This window comes from Oncorhynchus mykiss, chromosome 1 (genome assembly GCF_013265735.2).
Source record: "Oncorhynchus mykiss isolate Arlee chromosome 1, USDA_OmykA_1.1, whole genome shotgun sequence".
Classification (NCBI taxonomy): Eukaryota; Metazoa; Chordata; class Actinopteri; order Salmoniformes; family Salmonidae; genus Oncorhynchus; species Oncorhynchus mykiss.
In genome coordinates this window covers 62,786,028-62,802,895 of record NC_048565.1, presented here as the reverse complement: position 1 = coordinate 62,802,895, position 16,868 = coordinate 62,786,028, and the positions used below count along the sequence as shown (strand labels likewise).

The 16,868-nt window shown below is 42.0% G+C and overlaps 1 protein-coding gene across 5 annotated transcripts in view; it reads left to right on the top strand.

Annotated features, from left to right (window-relative positions):
* The window catches only part of LOC110526605 (regulator of microtubule dynamics protein 2), a 71,706-nt gene that overhangs the window by 20,173 nt on the left and 34,665 nt on the right, over window positions 1–16,868 (top strand). For all 5 annotated transcript variants that reach the window (XM_021607715.2, XM_021607750.2, XM_021607723.2 and 2 more), the window contains exons 3-4: window positions 12,077–12,266; window positions 13,345–13,447. In XM_021607715.2, coding sequence (XP_021463390.1) covers window positions 12,077–12,266; window positions 13,345–13,447 — 293 coding nt within the window. The remainder of the gene's footprint in view (window positions 1–12,076; window positions 12,267–13,344; window positions 13,448–16,868) is intronic.

Sequence of the window (16,868 nt, the reverse complement as noted above, 5' to 3'; positions counted from 1 at the left end):
AGCATTCAAATAAAATAATTTACCTTTGAAGAACTTCGGATGTTTTCAGTGAGGAGACTCTCAGTTAGATAGCAAATGTTCAGTTTTTCCAAAAATATTATTTGTGTAGGAGAAATCGCTACGTTTTGTTCATCACTTTTGGCTGAGAAAACCCCCCCGAAAATTCAGTCATTACAACGCGAACTTTTTTCCAAATTAACTCCATAATATCGACAGAAACATGGCAAACGTTGTTTAGAGTCAATCCTCAAGGTGTTTTTCACATATCTATTCGATGATAAGTCACTCGTGGCAGTTTGGTTTCTCCTCTGTTCAAAATGGAAAAATGCGCGCACCAGGAGATTACGCAATAGTTTCGACGGAGGACACCCAGCGGACACCTGGTAAATGTAGTCTCTTATGGTCAATTTTCCAATGATATGCCTACAAATACGTCACAATGCTGCAAACACCTTGGGGAAACGACAGAAAGTGTAGGCTCTCTCCTTGCGCATTCACAGCCATATAAGGAGACATTGGAACACAGCGCCTCAAAAATCTGGCTCACTTCCTGTATGAAATTTAATCTTGGTTTCGCCTGTAGCATTAGTTCTGTGGCACTCAAAGACAATATCTTTGCAGTTTTGGAAACGTCAGTGTTTTCTTTCCAAAGCTGTCAATTATATTCATAGTCGAGCATCTTTTCGTGACAAAATATCTTGTTTAAAACGGGAACGTTTTTCATCCAAAAATGAAATACTGCCCCCAGAGTTTCAAGAAGTTAAGCCTTAGCCCCGTCCATCTCTTTAAGGATTCACATGTGAGGCCATGTACTAAACAACCAAAGATTTCAAGACTAAAGGTTGGTTCATACTACGTCTATCGACAGTTGTCGCAAAAACATCATGAGCATTCTGTTGTCATCCGATATCAAACTTCTCGTTGTCGTTATGAAGAAGTATAAACACAAACTACAGGCTGCATGACATCAGCAGCTTGGTGGTCCAAAATAGAAGAACTGGTCTATTTTAACACCAATAAACCCACCTGTTTTAAAAATGAATTTAGTACCAAAAAAAAAGCAACTTTCTAAGCAATGTTTTGGTATGTTTCTAGCGTGTTAGCTAGCTAAAGTTAATTTAGCTAGCTAGCCAGTTCAAATAATGATCATATAGCTGACAACGTTTTCTCTTTAGCTCGTTTGTAGTCATTGTTACAGGAAAATAAACTCACAACAAGATCATTATCTACAAGTTGATGGCGAGCCAATTACAAAAAATATTTTACGTTTGTGACTGTGACAAAATAAAAGCAGGGCATTCTACCGGAGAATTTTAGAACATGGACACTGTCTCATTGGCCTGACGTTATATCCTAATCTGACTTTAGTGCAGTTCATGTTCTTTACATTACCATCTCTGGTAAACACATACTATATCAAATAAAGTCAACATTTATTTGTCACATGCACAGGATACCGAAGTTGTAAAAATTTGCGAAATTGTTACTTGCATAGTGAACTCTTGTTTAGATATGTAGCTAGCTATCTAAACAATGAACCATAATCCCAACCCATAACGTTACCACGTTACCTGCAGAAAGCTAACCAACCAACCAGGTTCAATGTTAGCTAGCTAGCTAACATTAGGCTGTAACGAGCGATGCCAATGGCTCTGAGATACAAAGAATATTACTACACAGATCATACACGTAACGTTAGCTAGCCAGCCAGCTAACTTTAGCTAGCTGACAGTACGCTTTAACGTGAAATTAAAATGACTTTCTGACTAAATTAGAAACATAATATCTCAATGTAGCTAGCTAGACTCTCTTACCCGTACACATGGATGGATGCTTCTTTCTCTCTGTCACGGATGCCATGGTTGCCCTTAGTTTGAAGATGTAATCCGGAGACAGGTGTTCTATACAAAAGCCTTCTGTGTGTTGTCTTTTCGACTCATTCTGCATATTTACAATCAAATGGCAAAATTTTCTCCATCTCCTTAGCTATCATATTCCAATTCACTGGGCATTCCATTGCCTTCAAAACCTAGTCTTCCAGAAAGTGGAGAGCAACACTTTTGCTGTTGTACGTGATATCTTTCAAAAAAAGACATGTTAGAAAGGATTACCTACACATACTGACCAGCTCATGTTATCGACAGAAGCATGCTACCTGGCAGACCAATCTGAACTCATCTCTCTGCATGGCCAGCCCATCCATTATCTCAGCCAATCATGGCTAGCGGTAAGGTTCCTTACTTTTTCCGTGGCTAAAACTACTAGGCTCGTAATTTAACAATTCTTACTTATTTTCAGGTGGCATACAAGTTTGTTATTAAGGCACATAAAAGTTCACATGTTCCAGAAGGCATTTCTTTCTCTTTTTACCCCCTTTTCTCCGCAATTTCGTGGTTTCCAATTGTTAGTAGTTACTATCTTGTCTCATCGCTACAACTCCCGTACGGGCTCGGGAGAGACGAAGGTCGAAAGCCAAGCGTCCTCCGAAACACAACCCAACCAAGCCGCACTGCTTCTTAACACAGCGCGCATCCAACCCGGAAGCCAGCCGTACCAATGTGTCGGAGGAAACACCGTGCACTTAGCGACCTGGTTAGCGTGCACTGCGCCCGGCCCGCCACAGGAGTCGCAAGTGCGCGATGAGACAAGGACATCCCTACCGGCCAAACCCTCCCTAAACCGGACAATGCTTTGCCAATTGTGTGTCGCCCCACGGACCTCCCGGTCGCGGCTGGTTGCGACAGAGCCTGGGTGCGAACCCAGAGTCTCTGGTGGCACAACTAGCTCCGCCACCCGGGAGGCCCCAGAAGGCATTTCTGAATGAAAAAGTTTATGTTCAAATGCCTCTCCTGTGACATACATAGTTCCCTTAAACGAGTCACCATATTGCAGTCTGTGCTAGCGAAAGTCCTGTAGCTTAGCATTCGTTTCATCGGACCAGTTCCATATTGTGTGTCACTGGTACTTCTTGTTTGAGTTTTTGCTTGTAAGCAGGAATCAGGAGGATAGAGTTATGGTCATATTTGCTAAATGGAGTGCAAGTGAGAGCTTTGTCGTCATCTGTGTATGGAGTAAAGGTGATCTATAGTTGCACAGGTGTCATGCTTGTAGAAATTAGGTAAGACTAAGTTCAGTTTTGCTGTGTTTAAGTCACAGGCCACTAGGAGCATCGTATCTGGATGAGCATTTTCTTGTTTGCGTTTGGCCCTATATAGAGTTTTCAATATAGATGGAAACTCTTGGTAAATATTATGATCTATAGCTTATCATGAGCTACTCTAACTCCGGCGAGGAGAACCTCAAGACTTCCTTAATATTGGAGATTGTGTGCACCAGTTGTTGTTACAAAGAGACACACAGTGCAGATGTTGCCTGTAATCCATGGCTTCCATAACTGCCGTTCTGTCTTGCCGATCCATGGAAAAAACAGCTAATTGTATATTTTCTATATGTCCTTGTTCAGACAAGTTTACGAGGAACATTGGATATTCCAGTTCTTCAGGTCCCGTTGATAGGATGGTCTCGAACACAGCTTGTCCAGTTTGTTCTCCAGTGATTGTACATTTTCCAATAAAACGGAGGGTAGAGGGGGTTTATTTACTCACCGCCGCAGTTTCATCAGGGTGCCCAGCATGTTGGCCTCTCGACCCGTTGAAGTAGAAATATTCATCCAAATCGAGGTTCTGATGTCCAGAAGCTCTTTTCGGTGGGTGGAAACTTTTATGTAAAACATTTTTTAAGATCAGCTCAAAAATACACACAAAATAGCAGGGACTGGTCATGAGCCCATTTCTACTATTGCTTTAATTGGCATAGTTTGATTGTACTCTCACGTGGTCCCTGCAAAGCAATGGCATTGCTTAGAGGGGAAAAGCCTTTGTTAGTTGTTTCACTTTGTCTGTCTTTTTTTGCCATCATTGCACGTGCAGTAATCAAGTTGCAGGTGTTATTTTACTCCCCCCTCTTTGTTTGTGTATTGTTGGAAAGAAGCTCTTGCCTTAAGGCCTTTTGGGAAGCCTCTTTATGAGAGTGAGGCTTCCTTTTAATACAAAGTTTATTTTGTAGAGGTGATCTAAGGTTAAAGCTATTTTAGACTAAAGGGTGACATCACCAATCAATTCAACAATCCTGTTGCCGCTCCATTGAATAGAATAATCATTATTTGGTGGGTGCTTATTTGTCCTATTTTACACGTGTACAAGTGTGTACTTATGTGAATTAGAAATATGTTTTTTGCATATCCCCACTCTCCCTGAGACACCTGTGGAAAGTTGGGGGCAGCCATTATTAATGTCATCTGGAGCGAAATCGGTTAAGTGCCTTGCTCAAGGGCACAGGGGCATATTTGTCACATTGTCGGCTCTGGGATTCGAACCAGCGACCTTTCGGTTATTGGACAAACGTTCTAACCCCAAGGAATACCTGCCAACCGTATGCGAAAACTGCCTGTAGTTGCAATTGAAAGGCTGAAGGGACAAATGACTTATCAATTTACAAACCTGCTGGAGCTCCATTAAAGAAAACAGCCTTTGGTTGTGATTCTCAATATAGCCTAGTATTAACATAAAAGTGAAAGAAAAGGCACAGCATTATTAATGGCCTACGTACAGTAGCCTGCACATAACGTCACAATTTAACTTCCTTGTTACTGTAATGCGGTCATACGTTTGTTGTATTGGGCAGGTTCTGCGCCACAGCAAGAGGGCATGATTTGACACCTCTTGGCCTGATCTCAGGGAAAGTAGCTTCACTTGAGAGGGAGTTGAGAGTAGCTGAACGCCTCAAATAAATAATGAAACATGTTCAATTTGGTTTAAAAAATGCAATAACAAAGTGTTGGGGAAATAAAAGTGCAATATGTGCCATGTAAAAAAGCTAACTTTTGAGTTCCTTGCTCAGAACATAAGAACATGAAAGTTGGTGGTTCTTTTTAACATGAGTCTTCAATATTCCAAGGTAAGAGGTTTTAGGTTGTAGTTAATATATTATTCATAGGACTATTTCTCTCCATACCGTTTGTATTTCATATACCTTTGACTATTGGATGTTCTTATAGGCACTATAGTGTTGCCAGTGTAACAGTATATCTTCCGTCCCTCTCCTCGCCCCTACCTGGGCTCGAACCAGGAACACATCGACAACAGCCACACTCGAAGCAGCGTTACCCATTGCTCCACAAAAGCCACAGCCCTTGCTGAGCAAGGGGAATAACTACTCCAAGTCTCAGAGCGAGTGACGTTTGAAACGCTATTAGCGTGCACCCCGCTAACTAGCTAGCCATTTCACATCTGTTACACCAGCCATTATGCTGATAGGCTTGAAGTCATAAACAGCACTGTGCTTGCGAAGAGCTGCTGGCAAAACGCAATGAAAGTGCTGTTTGAATGAATGCTTATGAGCCTGGTGCTGCCTACCATCGCTCAGTCAGACTGCTCTATCAAATCATAGACTTAATTATAACATAACACACAGAAATACGAGCCTTTGGTCATTAATATGGTCGAATCCAGAAAATATAATTTTGAAAACAAAGCGTTTATTCTTTCAGTGAAATACGGAATCGTTCGGTATTTTATCTAACGGGTGGCATCCCTAAGTATAAATATTCTTGTTACATTGTGCAATCTTCAATGTTATGTCATAATTATGTAAAATTCTGGCAAATTAGTTCACAATGAGCCAGGCTGCCCAAACTGTGAGAAAAGCTCACTGACCATTTCACTCACCCTAGCAGTGCTGGTTAGGCTGTTTTTATGTTATCCAGAGCGTCGGTGACTAACTGTATTGCTGGCAACAATTTAATTATGCTTTTTTTTTGCCATCGTTTACTGACACTGGCCATATTCAACGGGTGTTGAGCGTTCATAAATGTGTCGGTTATTCTGCGCTCTGGTACACTCAGACAAAATCAGAGAAGTCTATCGACAGTTGTCGCAGTGGCATCATGAACGTTGTATTGAAATGGTTACTTGCATAGTGGAGTCTTTTTTTTGTTTAGGCCTGTAGTTAGCTAGCTAAATAATTAACCCCAATCCCCATTCATAACATTACTACCCTGCATGAATCTGCAGGTGGCTAACCAACCAGGTTCAATGTTAGCTAGCTTGCTAACGTTAGGCTATAACTAGCAATGCAAATGGCTCTGAGATACAGTACATACACATAACGTTAGATAGCAAGCCAGCCAGCTAACGTTAGCTAGCTACCTAACAGTACGCTTAAACTTGAAATGTAAACTGCTTTCTGACCATTTGAAACATGTAATATCTGAAAATGTAGCTAGCTAGACTCTTATCCGTATACATGGATGGACCCATCTCCCTCTCTTTCACAGATGCCATGGCTGCCTTTTAGTTTGAAAATGAGACAGGTGTTTTTTACAGCCTTTTGTCTGTTCTCTTTTCAACTTCCTCTGCATATTTGGAATCAAAGGCCAGAATTTTCTCCATCTCCTTAGCTATCATACTCTTATTCCACCATCTCGATCCACTGATTTCAAAAGTCGGTCCTCCAGAAAGTGGAGCGCAACACTTAAAAAAAATAATAAATGAAATAAAATTTGTTCAAGTGGCTCATCTGTGAAGTAGTGACACGCCTAGTTTCCTGATAACACTCACATATTCGGTCTTGGCAAGACTTTTGATTATGGCATTTACAAATACATTCATTTGGTGCAAAGGGTAATGTAGCATTACATCAAAGTACAGGCCAACTTTTGCATCATGTTTAGGCCTGTATTACACTAATTAGTGTGTGCGGTTAAAAACATTGGACCCAGAGGATCGGTGATTGGTGGCCCTAAAGGTGTTAAGTACCGTCACTGTTTCATCAAAGTAGTTAGAGCAAATGTATTTCATCCTTCATCGCAAATATGCTCCACAACCACTGTGATGGCATGACAACATTACTAGAATGTTCTATGTATTCACAGTACATATCAATCTATGGAGCCAGTGCTGAAAATGTCCAGTTGGCCTTACCCTTTCTCCTCGTCCCCTAACTAGACCTGAATCAAACTGGCACGGCACAGTCAAGTTAGAGAGAGAGAGTGTGTGTGTGTGTGTGTGTGTTTTTTAAATTGTATTTGGTTTTTTTAACACAGTGTTGAAATAGGACCACAGGCCCTGTGATGTTTGTTCTGTATCTGTAAATGATGGGCGGATAATGATGGTATATAAACACACATAAATGCATCCTGTTTTTTTTCTTTCTGTCTCAACTCCAGTGATTCATGGGCCATGGAATGGCGTTACAGGAATGCACTGATCACTCAGTACTACCCGTTGCTGCTTCTCTCTCACCACTTTTCATTGAGTAAACAAGCCCAGGGAGGCAAAAGAGAGGGCTGAATGAATGGAAGTATAAACGGATCAATCAGTATACGAACAAATTAATGTAAGACGATGCATTGGGGTTCTCTCCCCTAAGCATCTAGATACATGTTGAGAATCACTCAATGTACTACAGGGTTCTACACTAACTTTTTCAGTTGGTGGCACCTGCACATGATTTTGGTCGCACCAATTTTTTTCAAATAAAATCTATAATAAAAAATCTACCGCACTGCAAAGTTAAACTGTCGCAAATACGACTGTTTTGGTCGCAGTATCGAACCCTGTACTAGTACATTGTGTGCAGGTGCAAAAAAATAAATTATGCACAACAATTTGGAGAATGGTCGTCCATTCAGAATGTTAAGTCCTGTATTGGCCCGTACAGTGCATTCGTAAAGTATTCAGACCCTTCACTTTTGCCACATTTTGTTACGTTACAGCCTTATTCCAAAAAATTATTAAAACATGTTTTCCCCCTCATCAATCTACACACAATGCCCCATAATGACAAAGCAAAAACGGAAATATCACATTTACATAGATTCAGACCCTTTGCTCAGTACTTTGTTGAAGCACCTTTGGCAGTGATTACAGCCTCGAGTCTTCCTGGGTATGACGCTACAATCTTGGCACACCTGTATTTTTGAAGTTTCACCCATTCTTCTCTGCAGAACCTCAAGCTCTGCTAGGCTGGATGGGGAGCATTGCTGCACAGCTATTTTCAGGTCTCTCCAGAGATGTTCGATCGGGTTCAAGTCCAGGCTTTGGCTGGGCCACTCAAGGACATAGAGACTTGTCCCGAAGAAATTCCTGCGTTGTCTTGACTGTGCTTACGGTCGTTGTCCTGTTGGAAGGTGAGCCTTCGCCACAGTCTTGAGGTCCTGGAGCAGGTTTTCATCAAGGATCTCTCTGTACTTTGCTTTGTTCATCTTTGCCTCGATCCTGACTAGTCTATCAGTCCCTGCTGCTGAAAAACATTCCCACAGCATGATGCTTCCACCACCATGCTTCACCGAAGGGATTGTGCCAAGTTTCCTCCAGATGTGACCCTTGGCATTCAGGTCAAAGTGTTCAATCACGGTCTGAGAATCTTGTCCTGAGGCGCCTTTTTTGGCTAACTCCAAGTGGGCTGTCATGTGCCTACCATAAAGGCCTGATTGGTGGAGTGCTGCAGAGATGATTGTCCTTCTGTCACTGGAACTCTGTTAGAGTGACCATCAGGTTCATGATCACCTCCATTACCAAGGCCCTTCTCCCCCAATTGCTTAGTTTTCCAAGGCAGCCAGCTCTAGGAAGTGTCTTGGGGGTTCCAAACTTCTTCCATTTAAGAATGATGGAGGCTAATGTGTTATTGGGGACCTTAAATGTTGCAGACATGTTTTGGTACCCTTCCCCAGATCTGTGCCACAAAACAATCCTGTCTTGGAGCTCTATGGACAATTTCTTTGACCTCTTGGCTTGATTTTTGCTCTGACATGCACTGCCAACAGTGGGACCTTATATAAACAGGTGTGTACCATTCCAAATCATGTCCAATCAATTGAATTTACCACAGGTGGAATCCAATAAAGTTGTAGATGCATGTCAAGGATGATCAATGGAAACAGGAAACAGGATGCACCTGAGCTCAATTTCGGGTCTCGTGGCAAAGGGTCTGAATACTTATCTAAATAAGGTATTTCTGTTTTTGCTTTGTCATTGTGGGGTATTGTGTGTAGATTGACGAGATACATGTATTTAATACATTTTAGACGAAGGCTGAAACGTAATACAATTTTGAAAAAGTCATGGGCTCTGTATACTTTCTGAATGCTCTGTAAAAGGGTTCAGCACCAGCCTGCAGGAGCTTACTCTGAGGTCACTGTGCAGAGATTATGAATCTGGGTTTGTAAACAAGGCCACAGCTCCAGATCCCAGGAACGCCAATAGCCAGTGAACTGTACCCTGTGGTACAACGGTTCTATGTCTATTCATTAAAATGTTGTAATCTGCGTTTTTTTTAGGATAAAGATCATGGATTGTCTTTCTTGTCAGATTCATTCATTCCCTGTTCGTGTGTTGCCCCCACATTTTTGTTAGTGTTTTTAGATGTTGTATTTAACAAGTCTTACCCTATTTTGGTAACGCAAGATAATTCATTTTAGAATGAATGTCTTGTGAATCAATCGGCCGGGCTTTTCACTGTGTGTTGTATGAGTGAGTGAGTGAGTGAGTGGGCCAGATTCTTGGCTAGGGCCGCAGTGTGTTTGCTTTCTTCTGCTGAGCGGTGTGTGTGGACAGATTAAGAGCTGTGGTCTCGAGCAAACAGCGGTATTAAAGCAACAAGCAGAGGGAGTCTGAGCTAACATGCTGGGCTCCTTGGCCACACAAATGGCAGAGGAGAGATTGACAGCAGCATAATCCCTACATAAAGCACTTCCATGACTGGGTGTGTTTCCATTTTTACTGAGTGGTCCAATTAGATTGGAAAATGGGGGAAAATAGGCCTATAGCCATGATATTCTTGCGTTGCATAGACTTTCAGTTGTCTATTTCAAGACAATAAGTGACACACTGTCCCTGAAGTTTTAGGTGTTGGATTTTCTTAACTTTTCTGAGGCTTTGGGTAGGCGTTGTTTGAGAAGGTTGTTATAGGCAGCCTAAGTAAGAGACCGAAGCATTCCCTCATTGCTTAGTCATGTTGTTACAACGTCATTGGATTTTACTGCCTGCCCCGCGGAGAAGCAATGTTGCTGTTTTCCTGCATATACTGTACTTTAGTCTCCTCTGGCACAGACTTAAAGCTGCAATATATAACTTTTTGGGTGACCTGACCAAATGTGCATAGAAATGTGAGTTAGGTCTGTCATTCTCATTGAAAGCAATTCTAAGAAGTGGTAGATATGTTCTATGTGCACTTTATGTTTCCCGTTAACCTGTAGTGACGCCCATCCCGTGAACAGGACCATTATCATCATCTGACACTAATTAGCATAATGCAACGGACATAAATCTTCCTAGAAAATCTTCCTATTCTTGAAAATCACAAGTGAAATATATTGGAACACAGCTTAGCTTTTTGTTAATCACCCTGTCATCTCAGATTGTCAAAATATGCTTTACAGCCAACGCTAGACAATCATTTGTGTAAGTTTATCATAGCCTAGCATAGCATTATGCCTTGCTAACAGCAGGCAAACTTGTCACGGAAATCAGAAAAGCAATCAAATTAAATTGTTTACCTTTGATGAACTTCGGATGTTTTCACTCACGAGACTCCCAGGTAGACAGCCAAAGTTCATTTTTCCCTAAATATTATTTTTGTTAGCGAAATAGCTCTGTTTGTTCTTCACGTTTGGCTGAGAAATCGCCCGGAAATTGCGGTCACCACAACGCCGAAAAATATTCCAAATTAGCTCCATAATATCGACAGCAAACGTTGTTTAGAATCCATCCTCAAGGTGTTTTTCTAATATCCGTCTAATATTTTCTAATATATCCATCTGGACAATATAATATCCCGTTTAAAACAGGAACGTTTTTTTTCTCCAAAACTGAAAATACTGCCCCCTAACACCAAGAGGTTAAGTTTAGTTTTTTTACTTTCTTCTTATACACTAGCTTCAAACAGCTGAAATTACAACATTTTTGGTTAAGGAAAATGTAGTTCACAGCGGTTTAGATGGTACAATGATTCTCTGCACTATGCTTGCTTGTTTTCTCACAAACTGAAATTATGCAAACTATTTAAAAAATGTAGCAACCAGGAAATGGCGGAGCGATTTTCGCGTAGTGCATCTTTTAAGTTATCATCTATTCGGGCCTGACCTAAGTTTTGTGAGTTGGGAGGTATCTAAGATGGGGCTTCCACCACTTGTTGTGGGCCCACGATGTGCCGGTCAGCGGCCCACTCCAACACACCTCCCCCTAGCCCAGAACCATCGCTCGCAGACCCAAACGTTTCCTTAACCACAGATGATGTAGCTGTTGCCAGCACTTAATGGAGGCCTTTCATGTTTAAACCTTTTCACTTTGTCTTCCATTTCTTTGAATTTCTACCTATGTCATTAATACACACCGTTTTCACCTCCCCTACTGAAGTGTTTGCTGAGGGTGTTAGTATGTACTTACAGTAATTGAAAGGGGACTTTTTTGGAAGTGGTAAACCGGGGCTAATGCAGGGACATTATGTGCCATGACAGAGACAAACTAGTGTTCGGTACTGGAAACCCTTCAGGTATCTGTGTCAAGACTTCTTAACTATGCAGCGTTTATACACTTAAGTAACCCACTTGTGTAATCAAACGTGTTGCTGTTTGCGTGTAAACCAACAGGGAATGTTCATCTGTTATTGACAGCATCTGGCAGAGAGGGGGTAATTAAAGGCACTTGTTAACTAAGACTCACGCTCTGAGACATTACCAGAGGATCCCATTCTGGAGATACTCTCACCCCTCTTCACTATTTATGAATAGCCTGATGCCAGTACACTTTGTACTGTCTTGGCACACTAAGGCGTAGCCTATAGGCTACATTTTATATGGTAACCCAGTCATTGCGTAGGATCACTGGTTCCCACTCAGACCAAGTGCTCTGCTAGGAGTAGAATTGAAGCCAACCGCACAAGGGATTTTATGTTTTAACCGCCCACACTTTCACACTTTCAGTTTATCTTCCTAGCACTTAACTTAACTATGAAAACATGCCAAGGAAACTGAGATTTTAGGCTGTGACCCTAATGAATGCTTCCCCATGTGTTTCAGGTACATTACGGCTCTGACAGACTCTGAGGAAGAAGAGAAGAGTGAGGCTGATGAGAGTCAGGAGGAAGTGACCGTGATCGAGCCTCTGGACGAGTTCTCAGCCCTCCTGGAGAGGATGGATGCTCTACACAATGGCACGGATGGAGACAAGAGGGAGTGCCTCCGCACCATGCTGGATAAGAGGACAGAGGTGGGCTTCTTCAACCAACAGTCCTAGTCTTTAGTTTGGATGTCCTAGGCCTAGAAGCAATGTCCAAGACTGCCGCACAGAAGAAATGCCAGCCCGCGCAGCCAGAAATGCACAATATTGAAACAGTTCTGAATTTATTAGAGTTCGCCCCATTATTTTACACTATACTTAGATCAACGATTCACTGTGAGACTTGTGAATCAACATAATATTATCACCCTTTTTAAATGCATCAACCAAAATGAATCTTTGCAAGATTGAGTTGGTGACTTTGCTGAAGGCAACAGAGTAGAATTCTACTAACCGGTAGCCATCACCCGAGTTTGCGAGTTGATGCGCTTTTCAGGTCAAAGTGCAGAGCCACATGCACATTTGTTAATATTCTTTGCTAGTTAGCGAGTTATTTGCCCAGTTAGGCTGTAGCTAATTATTGGTCAGAAATGGGGGAGTGACTGCTTCCTACAAGAGCAAAAACTTGTACATTTCTAGCTGTCTTTGAAAAGCAAGTCAGGTAAATGGCTTTTATATGTCTTAAAGGGGCAGTGTTGTATTTTGAGACAGGCTTGAATAATGCAAAGAAGCCAATAGGCAGAGGGTAGCCTACATTTTTCTCTTGATTCTCTGTATGGTAATAATAATGACTTTTTTATTTTGTAAAGTGGTTTCTTGCATTATATGACGTAATACAATGCAATTCCCACTCACCTATTTGGCCCATGTTGTTACAGACCAAGTAAAAAAATATTTCCTACTTGTCAAAAGGTTAACATCAAGCCCTTCATAAAACATGTTATGTCTCTAACTTAAAGGGTTACAGCCTCAGTGTTCAAAGTAAGCACATGCTGGAAGTTGCACGGAATTCTCACAACGTTCAACTTTCCACTCAAGAGACCTTAAAATTTGCTCCATGCTGACAATAATTAGATGGGCGATTGATTAGAAGAAAACTATGTTTTTCCAAAATAGCAAAACAAATACTATTTGAATCCAAGTCTGAGCAGTGAAGTTCCTCGGTGAAACCTGCCTCCAAATGGAAGTCAATGTGTGAAATTTATTGACACTCCTCTTTTCTTCACAGTTTGGACAGAACACTACTTTCTTATGGCGACTAGTTCGAGCCTATGTGGATGTCCACGACATCACTACCAACCTAGAGCAGAAGAAGACCCATGCAGAGACTGGTAATAAACCACATACTGACCCCTTGATCTCCAGTATTCACATCATGTACCAAAGATTAGGGTTATACAATTCCCCAAATTTCCCAAAATGTCACGGTTTCTATTCCCCAAAATGCCCAGGTTTTTCAGAGTGTCTGGAAATATGCAACCATAGCAGTTCCTGGTATTGGAGACATGTATGTTCATTTGCACAACTGGTTCTGCAGGCCACCAACTTGTTGGCAGTATCCACGTCTCGGAGTGGCCTGGAAGTAGTCCTGGTGTTAATCAGCAACTGAATGACACCTGGAAAACCAACCAGTTGGCATGAACCTCTAGTATTGATAATATGACCTCAGTAAGCCAATTTCAAATCTGGCCACAAAGATAACTAGCAGGATCTGTGGTGAGCTTTGGCGAAATTTGTGAGCACAGCTGTATTCTGTCATCCGTAGGCTTAAGTGCTCTACTTACAGCTAGCTATATGAGCATTAGCAATAATGCAAAATGAGCCATTCACAGGGTCTATTGCGCCACATTAAGTTGTCAGTAAGACACGGTTGTGCATGGACTAATTTCCCACATGCAACCTAGCACAATGGCCCATTTGGCCAAAACAACACTACATATAACAGTTAACTTTTCACGCTCTTCACATGTCTAGAATGACGTAATGCTGTTGGCAAGAAGAAACAAAAGGCGACCGGCCTACATGACTATAGACCTTTAGCACCCACCTCGTCATCATGAAAAACTTTGAACACCTGGTTCTGTCCCATCTCAAAACCACCACCGACGCCCTCCTTGACCACATGCAGTTCGCCGACAGAGCCAATTGGCCTGTGGATGATGGCGTCAACATGGGCCTTCACTACATCCTTCAACACCTCAACAACCCGAGGATATTGTTTGTGGACTTTAACTCAGCCTTCAACACCATCATTCCGGACCTGCTACAGCATGAACTCACACAGCTGAACGTATCTGACTCCATCTGCCGGTGAATCACTGACTTCTTCTGACCAACAGGACACAGCACGTTAAGATGGGAAAACATCTCTCAACACGGGGGCGCCACAGGTTTGCATGCTCTCTCCCTTCCTCTTCTAACTACACGAATGACTGCTCCTCCAACGACACATCCGCCAAACTACTCAAGTTTGCTGATGACACCAACCTGGTCGGTCTAATTTCTGACGACAAAAATCCAAGTACCATGGAGAGGTTGACCGCCTGGTGCAATCGCAACAACCTGGAACTCAACACAGTCAAAACCATGGAAATGGTGGTTGACTACAGGAAATTCCCACCACCATCTTTCTCCCTCGAGATTGATGGCTCAGCCGTCAGCACTGCCGAGTCATTCAAGTTCCTGCGAACCATCATCTCTCACAGCCTCAACATCAGTGGTGACCAAGAAGGCTCAACAGAGGCTATCACCGTCTGGTTTGGGTCTGCTTGTTGCAAGGGCAAACTGCAGTGCATCGTCCGGTCTGCGGAGAAGGTCATCGGCTGTCACCTTCCCTCCATGAAGGACTTGCACACCTCCAGTACAAGACCATTGCCGACCCTGCCCACCCGAAATACCCCGTCTTTCAAAGAATGGCAGACGGTTTAGGTCCACCACTTTAACCTTTTCTTCCCCCATGCTGTGGCCCTCATCAGCCGGCTATTGGGCACATAGGGATTAAGTGACTATGCATTGAACTGATTGCTGCACATTGTCATCAATGACCTGAAATAGTAATCTGCATTATACTCCATTTGCCCATAATGTTTGTACCATACAGCTGTGGTGGCATATAGGGTTGTGACGGTCATGAAATTTCATCAGCCGGTGATTGTCAATCAAAAACCTGCCAGTCTCACGATAATTCACCGCTAATTAACATACACACTTAGTATCTCCTGGCTTCCATGCATAGCCTACAAGCCACTACTGCAGACCTTTGGAACAAAAAGTCTAATAAATCCATGTAATATAGCCTTCAATATCAATTGAATATCCAATTTGCGCATATTAAAGATAATTGGAACAACTGTCCATGTTTATTTTTTCGGCAGCCAACAAGTTGAGTAGGCCTAATGAACAGCAAAAGCACTAGCCTATGTCAATCTACTATCCCCCATAGTACTAAAGTTGACCTAAATATTACAAACATAGTCTGGGACAGTTATGGGATGGGATAGATCCCAAAGTATTGCAACCACTAGCATCCCAAAACTTTTTCAAGTAAATCTTAAATTTAAATCTTAAATGTGTGTTCTTTCGCCCATCTTAATCTTTTAATTTTATTGACCAGTCTGAGATATGGCTTTTTCTTTGCAACTCTGCCTAGAAGGCCAGCATCCCTGAGTCGCCTCTTCACTGTTGATGTTGAGACTGGTGTTTTGCGGGTACTATTTAATGAAGCTGTCAGTTGAGGACTTGTGAGGCATCTGTTTCTCAAACTAGACACTATAATGTACTCAGTTGTGCACTGGGGCCTCACACTCTTTCTATTCTGGTTAAAGACAGTTTGTGCTGTTCTGTGAAGGGAGTAGTACACAGCGTTGTAAGAGATCTTCAGTTTCTTGGCAATTTCTCGCATGGAATAGCCTTCATTTCTCAGAACAAGAATATACTGACGAGTTTCAGAAGAAAGTTATTTGTTTCTAGCCATTTTGAGCCTGTAATCGAAACCACATGCTGATGCTCCCGATACTCAACTAGTCTAAGAAGGCCAGTTGTATTGCTTCTTCAATCAGAACAACAGTTTTCAGCTGTGCTAACATAATTGAAAAAGGGTTTTCTAATGATCAATTAGCCTTTTTAAAATGATAAACTTGGATTAGCTAACAACGTGCCATTGGCACACCGGAGTGATGGTTGCTGATAATGGGCCTCTGTACGCCTATGTAGATATTCCATTAAAAGTCAACCATTTCCAGCTACATTAGTCATTTCCAACATTAACAATGTCTACATTGTATTTCTGATCAATTTGATGTTATTCTACTGGACAAAAAAAAAGTGCTTTACTTTCAAGGACATTTCTAAGTGACCCCAAACTTTTGAACGGTAGTGTAGGTGTTCACTCAAATCGCTAGTTTAAAAAAAAAATTCAGCTTGCATGTTTTTATTTTCTCCCTGCCTTTTTCACATACTCCACCCCCTGCAGTGCTTGTAAGCAGAGTTACAATGAACTCACAACACTCTTTGCATGTCTCATGTAACTGTAGCAATATGTTGGCCATGAGCCTCGGCTTATTACTTGCAGCACTATACCATTTACCATCTAGACTAGAGTCTTTCTCTTTTTCTCAACTGAGACTGTTGTGTGATTGTGCTGAACAGTACAGACTGGCTTGACCCGTTTCTTCATACAGTAATCCTTCCTCATTAATGGGCCTCTAATCAAGGCTGGCCAGGTGCTTTCCGCAAAAGGCACCATTGTCAAGT